This window comes from Equus asinus, chromosome 2, assembly GCF_041296235.1.
Source record: "Equus asinus isolate D_3611 breed Donkey chromosome 2, EquAss-T2T_v2, whole genome shotgun sequence".
NCBI classification, from domain to species: Eukaryota; Metazoa; Chordata; class Mammalia; order Perissodactyla; family Equidae; genus Equus; species Equus asinus.
The window spans coordinates 100,372,241-100,388,234 of record NC_091791.1 but is presented as its reverse complement, the minus strand read 5'-3'; the positions used below and the strand labels follow the sequence as shown (position 1 = coordinate 100,388,234).

The window sequence follows — 15,994 nt, the reverse complement described above, 5'->3', positions numbered from 1 at the left end:
AAAGAGGTGGCAGGAAGACTCTGAACCAGGAAGCTGGCCCTCACCAGACACCAGATCTGCCGAGTTCTTGAAATCCTTGGAAATCTTGGATTTCCAGCCTCCAAAACTGTAAGAAATAAATGTTTATTGTTTATAAGCCACTCAGTCTATGGTGTTTTGTTATAGCAGCCTGAACAGACTGAGACACTACTCTAGTCTAGAGAGAGCCTTTCTTCAAGCAATGACCAGAGTTTTCAGTATCATGTAGAACTTACTTCAGACTATTTTGAATAATTGAGTTCCGGCACAGATCTGGAGGGTTTGCAGACCTGACCAGGAGATCAGATAGTATGAAATCACCACGAATCATCAGAATTATTTCAGAAACCAGGAAATAAGTCCAAAAACTTTTAGACAGAAAATGGAGTTCCACTTCTTTGCATGTGATCTTGCCCAATTCCTGTACAAAATTAGAAAGTATGAAACAGTTGGAGGCATCTTTTCATATCCCAAGCTTTAGAAGGATTTCTGTTCTCTAGTGTGAACCACAAAAGTCCTGAGATGCATTCTTCTCTGTCGTCAGGCTGAGCTCACTCTCTCTGCATCTTGCTTCTTTCCAGGAGGACACCAGCAAGCAATCCACCTGCCTAAAGATGGAGATTTCTCAAGGAGGGGACTTTGCAGCCTTCTTCCTACAAGGCAAGTTAACCAGAGGCTGTTCAGAAGGCTCCTATTTGTAATCTCTTCCAGATAATCACTTTTCCCCCAAACATTTATTCAGAAATAATTTACAAAACAAGTTGCAAAAATAGTGCAGAGTTCCCCTTTACCCTTCACCCAGCTTCCCTAATACCTAGGTTTAACATAACCGCAGTACAACCATCAAAATGAAGCAAGTAGCATTGGTACAATACTATTAACTACAGGTGTTTTTCAGATTTCACCACTTTTCCCCCTAATCTAGTTTTTGGCTCCAAGGTTGAGTCCAGGATACCATATTGCATTTAGTCATTGTATCTCCTTAGTCTACTCCTGTCGGTGACAATGTCTTGGTCTTTCCTTGTTTTTCATGACCTTGACACTTTTGAAGAATACCAGTCAGGTATTTCATGCAATGTCCCTCAATTTCAGTTTGTCTGAATTTTTCTTAGGATTCAACCGGGGTTAAGGACTTGGGGGAAGATACGTTACTCACTATTGCTTCTCTTAACCTTGATCACTTAAAGTGGTGTTTGCCAGCTTCCTCCACTGTTGAGCTACTGTTTTTCCCTTTCCATACTCTGTTAAAAGCAAGTCGCTGAGTCCAGACCACACTCAAGGGGAGAGAATTGAAGCACCACTTCCTAGAGATGGGAAGATCAAAGAATTTTGGACATATGTTGAAACTACCACAGTAACTGGTGAACATCTTCGGGGAGATACTTTGAGGTTATGCAAATATCCCATTTCTCCTTAAAGTTTTGCCCACCAATTTTAGCATTCATCACGGAATCTTACCTGTTGCAATTGTTACTGTGGTGATAGAACAACATGTTATTCGAATGACTGTGAGCTTGATTTTTAACTTTTAAATATTTAGACATATGGTATATGGGCCTGTATTTGTACTCTTGCCTCACGCCCCTTGGATACTAGGTGCTTGAGGAAGAGATATATTTTATAATGTTTTATGCATCAAAGGAAACATTTGTACCATTTCTAGTAGTTTCCTAGGGCTGGCGTAATAAAGTACCACAAACTGGGCAGCCTAAAACAGCAGATATTTATTCTCTCACAGCTCTGGAGGCCAGAAGTCTGAATAAAGGCGTTCAGATGATTACTTTTTTCAGGAAACATTTAGCCAGAATCCCAGACCAGGAAAGCGACCTTTCCCAGGTTGGCAGATATTCGGTATAGAAGCTGAGGGTTTCTTTGGCAAGGTAAAGTCCTACAGTCCCCCCATGGGTTGTCATCTCCTCAGAGACTGGTCAGAAGAATTCTCTTGTGGCATGTCCCAATTCCAACCCTCTCAGCCATCCCCCTCTCAGTTACTGATTCTCTATATGCCACTCTCCTCCCCAGACGGAAGTAGCTGCAAGACGGAATGTCAGTGGAATGTACCATTTGGAAGCTAGAAAACATGGGGACTGGGCAGAGCAGACAGTTGGGTTAAAAACTGTCACATCGGTGCTGTGAGTGTCAGGAGCCTGTGTCCTTTAGATGCGGTGGCTGGAGGGAGGAGCTCTACAGCTTTCCGCGGTGATGACTTGTTGTAACCGATGCAGGACTACGTCTCCTTCAGTTTTCAAAGGTGCCGTTCTGAGGGGGTCTGCCGGTCTCCGTGCCAGGGGTTCTAAGGAGCCAGGCCATTTCTCAGAGGAAACTTGTTGCCTGCTTGCAGTTGCTCAATGGCTCCTTGGTTTCCCAATGCAGGAGCCGGAGATATTTGGCTGGATGTGTATAAATTGCCCAAGGAGTCCTGGCTCAAGGAAGTGGAGCACCCACAACTCAGTATAAATCCGAAGAAAAAAGTCAGACAGCTGCAACTGGTAGGAAGCATCTCTGCTTTCGGCGCATTTGTTTCTCCCTCCCTTGACCCACATCGAGCCTCCGTCCTCTTTGGGAGTTCAAGATGAATGAGTCCTTCCGGAGGCTACAAGAGAGGACAGTGGGCACACTGGCCCCTGTCTCCCTAATCAGTTTGCTTTGGTTAAAATAAGGTAGTAAAAAGTAGAGGTGACTTCCATGGTGGGAGTCTCAGTGTCTCTTGTCTGAGAGGTGCCCTCCAGCAAGACCACTCCCAGGCGATTCTCTGGGAAGAGGGTCTTCTGGCCTGACTCCTGCATGGGAGGTAATTTTTTCCCTCCTGGGCTGAAATAACCCTTTGATGCCTTGCATTCCACTAAATTTCCCAGATGATGGTATAACAAGATTGTTCTCAATATACGGGAATACATATATTCTTCGTGTTCTTCTTAGAAGTTAGGCTCTCCACCATTTCAGTTTAATTATATGTGATCCCCGGGTCTCATGCTGTGTCTTTAAAATATAGTTCTTCAGTAAATATTATTTTAAGACTTAATTTTCTTATCTATCTTATGTGTAGTTATTATTTTTTTAACCAACAACAACTAATATTAATTGAGCATGCCTTTAAAAGATGTTGTATTAGGTGTGGAACAATTAGTGAAAAAATTAAGATAGGAGACCGAGATTGAGACTCACATTTGTGCTGAGCTCATCGACTGGCTTTGAATAAATGCCTTTTCTCCTGAGTGTGCATCTTCATGGCGGGGCGCAGTCCTGTACCACTGGGAGCGTTACCAGCCCGGAGAGCTTCCTGCTCTAAACTCTCACAGAATTTATTCTCTGTGCCTCTTTTTTGACACTTTCCACATACTACCTTGATTTTTAGTTATCCTGTTGTCCATGAAAGTCCTTTTTTCTTAACTAGACAATAAATTTCTACATTGTTAAGACCAACCTTCTGCTTCTTTTTATCAACCAGCTTCATAGTATCATACTCAGTGCCCAACAGATAGATTTTTTGAGGGATTAATTTGTTATCCAGCTGGGAAAGGCACCTTGGAATGGGGGTGGTTTATCACCATAATTCACTCAGTTTCCATACGCTGAGAAGCAACCAACTAATGCCAGGGTCAGAGGCAGTTCTTGTACTATGAATTATATTTAGAGTTAAATAAAATTGTCAACATCGCTGATTTATTTTACCAATCAGAAATATTCGCATCAACTTAGATTTTTGTAGTGGTCTCCTAACTGATCTCCTTATCTCTGCTCATTGATATTTCCTCTTACCGTTGCTGTTTCTTATTTCCTCAGCTACATTTTAAGATCCTGGAGAGTTGGGATCATGTGTTAAAATCCTGCGGGCAGAAGGACCACACAAATATTGGTCCTCCATGTCCACCGCATGAGTTCACTACTCACAAGAGTAACTGGGGGGAAGAAAGAGCATCTCAGAAGATTAAAAGGGGAGGGGGAACATATCAAAGCCTCCTCTGAATTAATTTATCATTTTTCTCCACAGAACACTCTTGATGCCATGACTTCAGATAATTTAGAAATGGTAAGAAACTTTAGAGAAAATCTCCAGAGAGATTTTCCATGTTAGAGATTTTTATTTTGACTTGAAATTTACCTTAACTATCAAATATACTAGTAAAAGCTTCCGCCAGGGCACTATTTGCAGTTTCTCTGTGACTTGATCTTCTGCCTCATATCCGTGGAAGATGGCGTCCTGTCCTTGTGGTAATAGACCCAAGTCACCCAACTTTGTCCAGAGCCGAGTTTCCTTGAAGGTAAGGGGGGTCAGTGTCCAGGGCCCCTCACTTGGATGGCCCCTGCCAAGGCCCTGGGAGTGGTCCTAGTAATGTGTTCACATGGTCACGTATTTTTGTAAAATTGGCCAAAGTAACATATTTTAACCACAATTACTTAAGACCACTGTCTCTTTTTGTTCAGACATCCTGTCTGGCACAATTTCCCCCATATTGGGTAGTATTAGGGTGCCATGGTCATTTTGTGTTCAAAATTTTGTGTTCTTTTTCTTACAGAGGCCCCTAAATTGTGCACACTTCAGGCCCCATGAAGCCCAATTTGCCCCTGCCAAAATAACAGCCCATCTGCCAAGCTGGGTTTCTTGAGGGCTCCATCTTTGTACTGGGGTCCCTTGGAGAACAGAGCAGCCTCCTGGAGCCTCCTGGCTCTCCCTCTGAGGCAGAGAGCACTGTGCTTTCCAGAGGCTTCGCTCTCGGAGGACTCCAGCTCCTCAGTGGAGGTGTGATGAACTTGCAGATGGAAGTCTCTCTAGAGCCCTTCTTTTTTCCCCTTTTTAGATGACATTATGTTTCAAATGATAGAAATAACGTGTGAATATATCACTCTGGGAAAAGCCAGGTCATTCGGATAGAGCAGCCCTCCCCAGAGGGCATCGCCACTACTAGCTTGGTGTGTGTTTTCTAGACCTTTAGTGTATATTTACCTTCTTTTATCTGTTTATTTTGAAAAATATAGTTTTGTTTTATGGGAATTTTTTTTGTATATAAGAAGCATCATACTATATATATTTTCTTACAAACTAGAATTTTTTTACTCAGCTTATTGGCAAGGTTTTTCAGTGTCAAACCTACCTTGTTCTTTCGACCTTCTGTGTTCTATTCCATGTTATGGATGTACCATAGTTTATTTGGCTATTAGAATATTGATGATATTGAGGGTGTCCTAATTTGTGGCTTTTGCATAATACAATGAAAATCTTTGTAAATTCTTCTTCATATGCCCCAGTGCTCCTGACGGGTATGTGTGTTTAGTTTTAATGTATATATTGCTAAATGGTCCTTCAAAAACGACATGAAAGCCACAGCCTTGCTGACCTTGATATTATCAATTGATATTTTTTGCAAACTGATGGAACAAAATGACATCTCGTGTTACTTTTCATTAATCTCTTCATATTTTTGTTGGCTGTTGAGGTTTTCTCTTCTGTGAATTGCTTGTATGTATCCTTTGCCAAGTATATATATTCTTCCAATCTGTTGTTTGCCTTTTTACTTTGTCTGTTTGCTTTTTTGTTGAAAAAAGTTTTAGATTTTGTTATAGCCAGAATTTTCTCCTTTCTTTACAGCCATTGTACTTAAGAAGGCTTTCACTGTCTCAAGGTTATAATAAATTCCCCTGTGTTTTCTCCTAATACTTTCGTAGTTGTTGTTGTTGTTTTGACATTTCACTCTTGATTTCATATGGCAGTTTCTTTTGTGAATGGAGCCAGGAAGGGATCAACTTTTATCTGTTTTTTTTCCTACAGCCAATTGCCACACAGATATTTCTGAGTAATCTGTCTTTTCCCATTTGCTTTTAAATGTGATCTTTATCATTCCTGTATATATTTCTATACTCTTTATCCTGTTCCATTAAAATATTTGTCTGCCTACACCAACACCATATGAACTTTGGAGCAAAACTGCCAGGGTTCTAATCCTGTCTGTGCCACCTGCTTGCTTGGTGACCTTATTGTATATTTTCGATTCTGTTTTCCGTACTTTTGTTGTCGTTGTTCTGCCTTTGGGGAGAGCTCATCAACTCTGTCTCTCGAGTCTTCCACTGAGTTTTTCATTCTTGCTATTATATTTTCATTTACAAGATCCCTTCGTGTGGTTCTCTGGTTGTCCCCTTCCCTTTTATTTATTTATTTATTGCATACTGTGGCTTCCCTGAGAACGGTTTTGATAATTTTTTGGTGTTTCTTCTCCATGTATGGTCTGTTTCTCCCAAGTTGCTTTTTCCTTGATGTTTATTTCTTTTCGTCTCTGTCTTTCCTCCCTTGTCTGGTGGCCCTTGGCTCTCTACTCATATCAGAGAGTGGGGGTCCCCGAGAAACTGACCAGAAGCTCTGTGGGCGTGGGTGGGGCTTCTTGACTGTGGTTTTACTGTAGGGTACCCTAACTAGGCTGTTTTGTTGGGAAATGCTCACATCAGCGTCTTGGAGTGTTTCCTCTTTGGCTGATCGGTTTTCGCAGGGATGGCTCGTCTATCTCTTGCCTGAGCTGTGGAGCCACTGGGGAAGATGGCTTGGGGATGGGGATAAGCTCAGCTTTGAGTACGTGAGCTTTAACTTTGTTCTCTTGGCTGCATGGAGTTAGGGGGAGAATCTAGGAGTTTAGATGCTTCTTAAAGAGGTTTTCAACCAATACGCCTGTTGCCAGCCCTGCTGGCACTTCTGCTTCCAGAGATACCCGGAGCTGCCATTGTCTCCAGTCTTAGGGGGTTTGTGGTGTAAATCAGGTACCTCCCAGGCTTTCTCCCTTGCTGGGTTCAGATTTAACTTTCTTGGGTCTGCTAAATCATTTAGCCATCTGCTTTCTAGCTTCAAAATTTTCTTGCTTTTGTCTCCTCTTTTATTCTCTTATTCCTTACGAATTTATTCCTTAAAAATCCCCTTTCTGTCATTTTAATGGGGTTTCAGGAGGGAGAGGAGTTAAATGCATGTGTCTATATTTTCCAACTAGTTATTGCTAGTTTATGGCTGTATCAGTATTCATCAGGTCCTTAGTTGCAGCAAAGAAATTGGAAGGACATCAGGTTTCAGAAAATTGGAAGGAACCAAGGACTCCAGCTACCAGCACTGCTGAACATCACCATCCCCGTGTAGGGAGGAAGACTTTTCCTCTACCTAATGTGGGTTCGTCTGGCCGGAGAACGAATTAAATTCACATGAGAGACACAGCCACCAAGGCTGATGCTGGACTTTCCATGATGGCTCTGTCACTGGGCTCTGGACATGGACAAGAATAATGTGAACAGTTTCTGTACTGTTTGTGGATCTGTTTGTCACTCCCTCAAGAGTCACTGTCCTGGGCAGGAGCATGCAACTGGTTGAGCCTCGATCATGTGCCAACACTCTAATCTCCAAGGGACAGGAAGAAGTATCAGACCCCTTCAGTTCCTTAGAGGGAGACAGATTCTTCCAGACACACACAATGGGGGAGTCCCCTCAAATAGAAAAGGTTTAGGGCTGGATAGCCAAAGAGATGACAAATGTCCTACACCAGTACATAGGAAAGCTATTGATTTTTCTGTGTTGATCTTCTGTCTGACCCCCAGGGCCAACATTAGGATGAAGTAAGTGAGACACATAAGGTGCAAAACTTAAAAAGATACTCTCAGTCATGCAGGGACAGGGTGGGCCCCAACAGTGAGTGCCTCCTTAAATTTCACTCCCTGGGTGCCCTCACTTCCTTTCCCGTAGTCCCAGCACTCTTGGCCTCTTTACAGAACTTTGTTATTAGTTCTAAAGGTTTGCCAGCTGATACTCTTGGATTTTCTAGATAATCATAACTGTAAACACTGATGGCTTTTCTTCCTTCAAGTATTTATCACTCCTATTTATTTTTCTTGCCTTGTTCCATTTTCTAGGATCTCTAGTAAAATGTTGAATAGGAGAGGTGATAGTCGGCCATCCATGACCTGTTCGTGACAATGAGAATGCTTCAAGTGTTCCACCATTAAGCATGAAGCTTACTATAGGTTTTTGGTATAAATTTCCTTTATCCAGTTAAGCATGTGTGCCTCTAGTCTTTGCTAAGAGTTTTTCTAAAATTATTGTTTAGGAATGGATATTGACTTTTATCAGATACTTTCCCCTCATCTTTTGAGATGAGTTTTTCTTCTTTAACCTGCTAATTTAGTGGGTTGCATTAATAGATTTTCTAATGTTGAGACAGTCTTCCTTCCATTCTTGGGTAATCCATACTTGGTCATCATTCATTTAATTACACTATCAATTTGCTTTGCTGATATTAAAACCTGAGTAAAACATTAGCAAAACAAACCGATAGTTCTGTGTTCATAGATAATGTCTATGTTCAAACATGAGATTGGCCTAAAGTGTGTATTTTTTTCTTGTGGTTTTCTTCTCAACATTTGATATCAGTGTTATGCTAGCTTTGTAAAGAAAGTTGGATATCTTTCTTCTTTTCCTCCCAGGTCAAAATAAGTCCTAGGATCTTGTTTAGCAGTAAAATTTTGTATCATTTTTTTCAATTTATTCTATGGTTATTAGTCCATCATTTTTAAAAATTTTGAGCCAATTTCAGTCATAATTCATTTAACTTGTGTATAGATATATAGACATAGATATATATGTAAATATGTTTCTCCTTTACTGTAAAAATAAAAATATGTCTCTTAAGTTATTCCCCTTTCTTGTTCTTAATGTTATTTATTTGTGCCTTTTTATTTTTTAAACAAACTTTTCACAGATCTAACTCACTGATTTTAACTTGCTGATATTTTGTTAATAAATTTTGCATCTAGTTCATGAAGGATATTTTTATTTTTATTTTCTTATAGCATCTTTGGTTGTGGTTTCAGGTGGTACTGGCCTCCTCTAATAAGTAGGGAGTGTTCCTCTTCTTCTGTTTTCTGGAAGAGTTTGTATAGAATTAGTATTATTTCTTCCTAAAATGTTTGATAGAATTTACCAATAAAGCCATCTGGTCCTGGAGTTTTCCTTGTGGTAGTACAAATTCAATTTCTTGGATAGATAACGGGTTATTCAAATTATTGGTCTCTTCTTAAGAAAACTTTTGTATTTCGTGACTTTCAAGGAATTTGTCCATTTTATCTAAGTTGTCCAATTTATTGGCTTAAAGTGGCTCATAACGTTTCCTTATTATCCTTCTATTGTCTGTAAAATCTGTTTTGATGTCCTCTCCCTCATTCCTGATATTGGTAATTTGTGTCTTCTTTTTCTTCTTGATAAGGTTGGCAAGAGCCTTCTCAATTTTATTAATCTTCTTAAAGAACCAGCTTTTGGTTTCATTTCTTTTTTTTTATTGTTTCGTGTTTTCTATCTCACTGATTTCCAATTTGATTTTTATTATTTCCTTTCTTCTGCTTACTTTGGGTTTAATTTTTTCCATGTCTTCTCATTTCTTAGGGTAGAAGCTTAGGTCATCGATTTGAGATCGTTCTTTTCTGATAGAGGCATTTAGTGCTAGAAGCTCCTATCTAACCACTGCTTTGGCTGCCTCCTAAAATTTCTATATGGTGTGTTCTCATTTTCAAAAATACTTAAAAATACTTTCTGATTTGCTTTTTTAAAATTTCTTTTTTTTTTTTTATTTAAAGATTTTATTTTTTCCTTTTTCTCCCCAAAGCCCCCCAGTATGTAGTTGTATATTCTTCGTTGTGGGTCCTTCTAGTTGTGGCATGTGGGACGCTGCCTCAGCATGGTTTGATGAGCAGTGCCATGTCCGCGCCCAGGATTCGAACCAACGAAACACTGGGCCGCCTGCAGCGGAGCGCGTGAACTTAACCACTCGGCCACGGGGCCAGCCCCTAAAATTTCTTTTTTGACCAATGGATTCTTTAGGAGCATGTTCTTTAGTGTCCAGTGTTCCAGCTATCTTTCTTTTTTTGGTTTCTGATTTAATTCCTTAGTGATCAGAGAACAAACTTCATATAATTTGAAAGATTTTAGATTTATTAAGACTTGTTTTATGCCAAGAATAGGGTTGATCTTGGTAAGTGTTCTATGTGCAATTAAAAAGAATGTGTATTCTGCTATTGTTTGTCTAGTTATTCAAGTCTTGTATCTCCTTACTGCCTCTCCTGCCATATCCTTGCTATATCCTTACTCATTTTCTGTCTATTTATTCTATCAGTTATTGAGAGAAGAGTGTTGAAATCTCTAGGATTGTAGATTTATCTGTTTCTGCGTTCACTTCTATGAGTTTTTGCCTCATGTGTTTTGAAGCTCTGTGATTAAGTGCACAAGCTCTTAGAGTGTTATGTCCCCTTGATGAGCTGACCATTTTATCATTATTCAAGGACACTTTGGTCCCCGAAAGTATTCTTTGCTCTGAAATCTATTATGTCAGTTATTAGTATAGCTACCCCACCTTTCTTCTGATAGGTTTTACAAGATGTATATTTTTCTATACTTTTAATATATTGGTGTCTTCATATTTAAAGTGTTTCTTTTTAACATCGTATAGTTGGGTCTTGCCTTCTTATACAATTTGACAATTTCCACCTTTTAATTGTGGTGTTTAGGCCATTTATATTTAATGTGATTATTGATATGTTTGGGTTTAAATCTCCCACTTTGATATTTACTTTTTATTTGTCCCATCTCCTTTTCTTCCTTTTCCCTCTTTTTCTGCCTTCTTTTGGAATGAGTGTTTTTAAGATTCCGTTTTATCCCCTTTGTTGGTGCATTAGCTGTGCCTTTTCCTTGTTCTAGGATATTTCTTTTAGAGGAGATGTTAAGCTGAGTCTTCCAGTTCACATAATGAAGATCAAACCACCCAAACCAGTCACAGGTCAGTATGACTCAACTAGTGCTCTCTTTCCTTTTGCCATTGATTTCTCAGTTTTTCCCGTCTTTGCCTTCCTCCACATTCCCTATCTTTTCTGTTTATTAGCTGCAATATCTAATTTACACGTATAGTTTTGAAGAGGAAATTTTTTTTTTAAGTCATAAGCTCTGGGACCTAAAGACAAAAAATATAAATGTTACAAGGATGCAATTAACTAACAGAACTGGGAGATCAGGAAAGAGAAACACCTTTCCTGAGTGCTATTTGGGGTTCATTCATTCCTACGTTCCTGTGTTAGTTCACTCATCAGTGTTTCTTGAGCGCCAGTAATGCACCAAGCACAAAGCTGAGTAAGACACATCTCCCATGCTCTGAAAGCTGCAGGTCTGCCAAGGGGGAATGGAAGGAAACCACTGTAGGAGGAGGTGACAGGTGCAGCAGTGGGGACAATGTGGAAACACAGAAGAAGGAGCAACTGACTGCCCAGGGAGTAGACAGAAGAAGGGACATTTGGGGAGGTTTTGAAGAATAAGTAGGAGTTGATGAAGAGGAGCAGAGGGGAAGTCTACTGTAGGCAGAGGGTATAGAATGTATCCTCTCAGTGCTCACACGTAGCCATAAAGATGTGTCTACAAGAATGTTCGCTGCAGCCTTATTTACAGAGGCAGAAGACTGGTTAGGTAAAATCTGGGGCCCTCGTGCAAAGGAATACTTTGCAGCCATTAAAGACAAAGAGGGAAACGCAAACGGCCAAGAACAGCCAATTCACTCGTGTGAACATCAAGAACACGATGATACGGTTTGCTCCATCAAGATTATTATAAAGCTATAGTAATTAAGATAGAAAAATAAATGCGTGAATAATAGATAAATAGAAATATGTATAAAATATAGAAATAGTAGATAGAATATAGTAAATAGAGAAATAGACGAATGAAACAGGATAGAGAGGCTGGAGCGGACACGGGCATAAATGGACACTTGCTACCTAACAGAGGTGGCACTACAGAGCAGTGGGGAAAGGACAGTCATTTCAGTGAGAGGTGCTGGTTGTCCACATGGAAACAAAAGTGAAACTTGCCCCTGCCCCACACCATCCACAATGATAAATCCCAGATGGATCATAAAGTCAATATGAAGGACAAAACAATAAAGCTTTTAGAAAATAATAGACAGTATCTGTATGAATGACCTGTGGGTAGGGAAAGACTTTTTAAACAAAACACAGAAAGTACTTACAGTAAAAGAAAAATTTGATGAATTTGACTACGTTAAAATTAAGGACTTCTAATCAGCTGAAGACATCATTAAGAGCATGAAAGAGCAAGCCACATAGTGAGAGAAGATATTCACAAAATATGTAAAACTTATGAGTGGTCCGTGTCCAGAAGATATAAAGAATTCCTACAAATTATTAAGAAAAAGATGATCTAGTGTAAAACAGGCAAGGGATTATTCAAATGGACAAAAAACATTTGAAAAGGTGCTCAACATCGTTAGTTATCAGAAAAATGCAAATTGAAACCATAATGAGATCCCACTTCACACCCACTAGGATGGCTGAAATGAAGAGAGACTGACATTCAGAGTTGGTGAGGATGTGGCATAATCAGACCTCCCCTCCATGGCAGTCAGCAGTGAAAACTGGCATGGCCTCTTTGGAAAACAGTTTGGTCTTATCTAGCAATGTTGAAGGTAATTTGCATCCTGTGACCCAGCAGTTATTCTCCTAGGTAGGGTCACCAACTGAACCAGTTTGCCTGGGACTGAGGGGTTTCCTGGGATGTGGGGCTTTCAGTGTTACAACTAGGAAACTCCAGAGCAAACGAGGATGAGGTGGTCAACCTACTTCTAGGTATAGGTTTGCAAGTAAATGCATACCAGGCAACATGTACAAGAATGGTAACAGCGACATGATTTCCAATGGCCCCAAACATGAAACCACCAAAGTGTCCCTCAGCAATAGAACAGGTAAGTAAATTACAGTATACTCAGTGCAATCCTATACAGCAATGGAAAGGAACGGACTACAGCTGTGCACAACAAAACAGATAAATCTCATAAACAATATTAAGCAAAGGAGGGCAGACATAGAGTTAATACTGAATAATTCCATTGGGGTAAAGCTCAAAATCAGGCAAAACAAAGCTATGCTGTTTAGATGCATATTTAGATAGCGAAAGTAAAATAAATGTAATGAAGTGGTTACCGAAAAGCCAAGAGAATGGGTGCTGCTCTTCCCGGGGGGTTGTGACTAGAGAGGGGCCCTGGGGAAGCTCCTAGGGAGCAGGCCATGCTCTGTTTCCTGACCTGAGTAGAAACAGATGTTTGCTTTATAATAATTTATTAAGATATATTTTTATGTTATTTTCTGATTGTGTTATATTTCACAGTAGGAAAAAGGTTTAATAAATGAAAATAAGCATCAAACAATGGGAGAGATCTATAGTACTGATATGAAAAGATCTCCAAGATATTTCATTAAGTGAAAATACAAAGGGTCTAGTGTGCACAGCAATGCTCAGACTTTAGCTGGGTCAGACTCACTTGGAGAACTCATTAAAACCCAGATTGCTGGGCCCCACCCACCCCATTTCTGTTTCAGTGAGTCTGGGGTGGGGCCTGGGAATCTGTGTTTCTAACAAGTTGCCAGCTGGCCGCGTCAGATCCCCGATGATCTGGGACCACACTTTGAGAACTCCTACTATCTAATATGCTGCCATTTGTTTATGGAAAAGGGATCTCCTTCTAGAAAGTTATGCAGAAAACATAATGGTGGTTGCCTCTGGGGAAGGGGACCTGAGGCACTGTGGGACCTCCTGGAGAGCAGAGTTCTGAAAGTTGGGTGTGAACCCATAAAATAAATCACCCAGTTTTACTGTGGCTTTAGGAACAGATGAAAAAGGAGGAAATGAAAGGTTCCTGGGAAGGGGAGTGATAAGAAAAGTGATTGGCAGAGAAAGGAGATTTTTTTTAAAGGAAAGTAGTTAGATAAATGTAAACAGACGAGGCCAAACTGGTGGTGTAGTGGTTAAGTTTGCACACTCCCCTTCAGCGGCCGGGGGTTCATGGGTTCGGATCCTGGGTGTGGACCTACACACCACTCATCAAGCCATGCTGTGGCAGCATCCCACATACGAAATAGAGGAAGATTGTACAGATGTTAGCAACAATTTTCCTCGCCAAATAAATAAATAAGTAAGTAAATAGGTGGAGACTGGGATTGTCTAATTATGTGACTCTTCAGCAGCGGCTGAAAAGTGACCGTAACTGGCAGGTTTAAGGACTTTGCTGAGCTGGGGAGACAGCAACAGTGATCTAAGGTTTCTAGTGACATTGTGAACATTTCCTTGGCCTCCTTTGGAGATTCTGTAATCCGGAAACAGGAAATGATGGTGGGATGGATGTGCAGAAGTAGGAGGAGGGAGAGCGCTGCTCTCTGCCTTGCCTGTGCTCCCTGAGCCTGTGGGCTAGGAGAGGGGCCGCGGAGAAGACTGAGCACCTGGGCCCACAGAAGGATTGCAGAGTGAGAACCGATTTCCGAGGATGAGGGATTCTGCTGGCAACTGAGAAGTATGGAGGAAGGAAGGGAAGATCAAGAGGGAGAAATCAGGTAGTCTGACCAATTCGGGAATGTCTTCAACCTAGGTACCACATTTAAAAGCCCCCTGGAAGTCTTTGCAAAGATCGAGGACTGCTACGGGCTGGGCTCCGGACAGAATCACTTCATCAGGGAGAGTCAGTGGGAGCAGCAGGCGGCAGTCTTCAACGCCTCCTACAAGAAGTACCTGGATGGGGAGTGGGAGGAGGAGCCACTCAGGTGAGTGGGAGGAGGCCCAGCCGGAAGCCCCTGTCCCCCAGGAGCCATGGAGCCCCCAGAGCTGTTTCGCCCTGGGCACCCGCAGGAATCAACCCGCAGACCTGAGTTAACCTGAGGTCCGAAAGCTCTTTCTGGTTTGGGGGATTTTTCTGAGAACTTCCCCAGATCTTTTGAAAAGTTGTATGCAGGTTGTTTAAATCTTGTTAGAACAAAGGCTGATGACATGGATTTCAAAGAAGGAATAGATAATCTATGGAGATGAGAAATCGTTTATTTTACAATTTGATGTATGATATCATCTCTTAAAAATTTTTTTCCTGATTTTCTAGACAACACAGAAGATCCTAAAGATGGAAATAAACGTCATCGTTATTCTCCATTTTTCTCCATTTCCACCCAGTCTTTCTTAATGTAATATATTAATGTGTAACTATTAAAATACATTGCTTTCTAATCTCAGCCAGCAGGTAGGCCCCATTAGCCCACGTTGCAGTGAAGTAGCTGTAGCTGGTGGAGCAGGCTTTAGGAACCAGCTCTCACAGCCGCTTTGGGTCTCAGCAAGGTTCTTGCTTCACACGGGAAGCGAAACTTCTCATCCTGCTGTCAAGCGGACCTGGGAGTTTCTCACTGCAGGACACAGAGTCCCAGGGCTAAGCTCCAAAGCAGCTCCCTGAGTCAGGAGCTGGATGGAAGCTGGCGAGGTTCAGTGCTGACCACCAGCGAGGAATTTGGGAATGTCACAGGCCACTTGTTAAGCCACTGAAGATTGTCCACAGTGGGAGTATTTATACCACAAAAAGCTACAAACCCTGTAAATCAGGAAATCAGAGGTTTTTTGTATTTTTTTTTTTAAGAGAGCCAGTTTATCAGCACACCACTGGTTGTATTGCCTCCAAAATAAGAGAGCGTTTGCACATCGCTCAGGTCTGGTCATTAAAGGACATTCCCCAAGGACAGAGATGGCTCTGCCTAGTGCTGGGTGCTGTTTCCAGCCTGGGAGGGACTCTGCCCGCCTTGCCCTCACCAACCTCCAAGGTCTGCACCCACCAGGACTAGCACATAGAATGTGACTTGCCTCATGGCCCTGTACCCCTGGGAAGGTCCATCCTAACTCCCCGTTTCTGGTCTCAGTACCCAGACTCTGCCGCATCTCTCCTTGCCAAGGAGTCTGCCATGGTTCTGACTAGCGTCTCTCTCTTTCCCAGTATGGCCACCTTCCATTTCCTCCCTCCTGGCTGCATAACTGCAACGCCAGTGGACGTCAAGAGCCCCTCAGGTAAGTGAACCCAGCCTGACCTGGGGGAGTGGTCATCTTGGGGGAAGGCCTCAGCAAGCCCTCCTAGAGCAGACCCTGATGGCGGGAGGGAATAAG

The 15,994-nt window shown here is 41.5% G+C and overlaps 1 protein-coding gene across 18 annotated transcripts in view; it reads left to right on the top strand.

Annotated features, from left to right (window-relative positions):
* Window positions 1–15,994, top strand: part of WDR93 (WD repeat domain 93) — a 51,885-nt gene that overhangs the window by 20,651 nt on the left and 15,240 nt on the right. For 16 of the 18 annotated variants that reach the window (XR_011497189.1, XR_011497205.1, XR_011497188.1 and 13 more), the window contains 6 exons: window positions 600–678; window positions 2,392–2,507; window positions 4,010–4,048; window positions 10,727–10,805; window positions 14,451–14,622; window positions 15,828–15,898. Coding sequence is in view for 14 of the 18 variants with exons in the window: in XM_014842572.3 (XP_014698058.2) it covers window positions 600–678; window positions 2,392–2,507; window positions 4,010–4,048; window positions 10,727–10,805; window positions 14,451–14,622; window positions 15,828–15,898 (556 nt within the window). In the remaining 4 variants the exon portion in view is untranslated. Of the gene's footprint in view, window positions 1–599; window positions 679–2,029; window positions 2,270–2,391; window positions 2,560–4,009; window positions 4,049–10,726; window positions 10,806–14,450; window positions 14,623–15,827; window positions 15,899–15,994 lie in introns of those variants that run through there. The other 2 variants (XM_070495236.1, XM_070495257.1) reach the window with 2 other exon arrangements.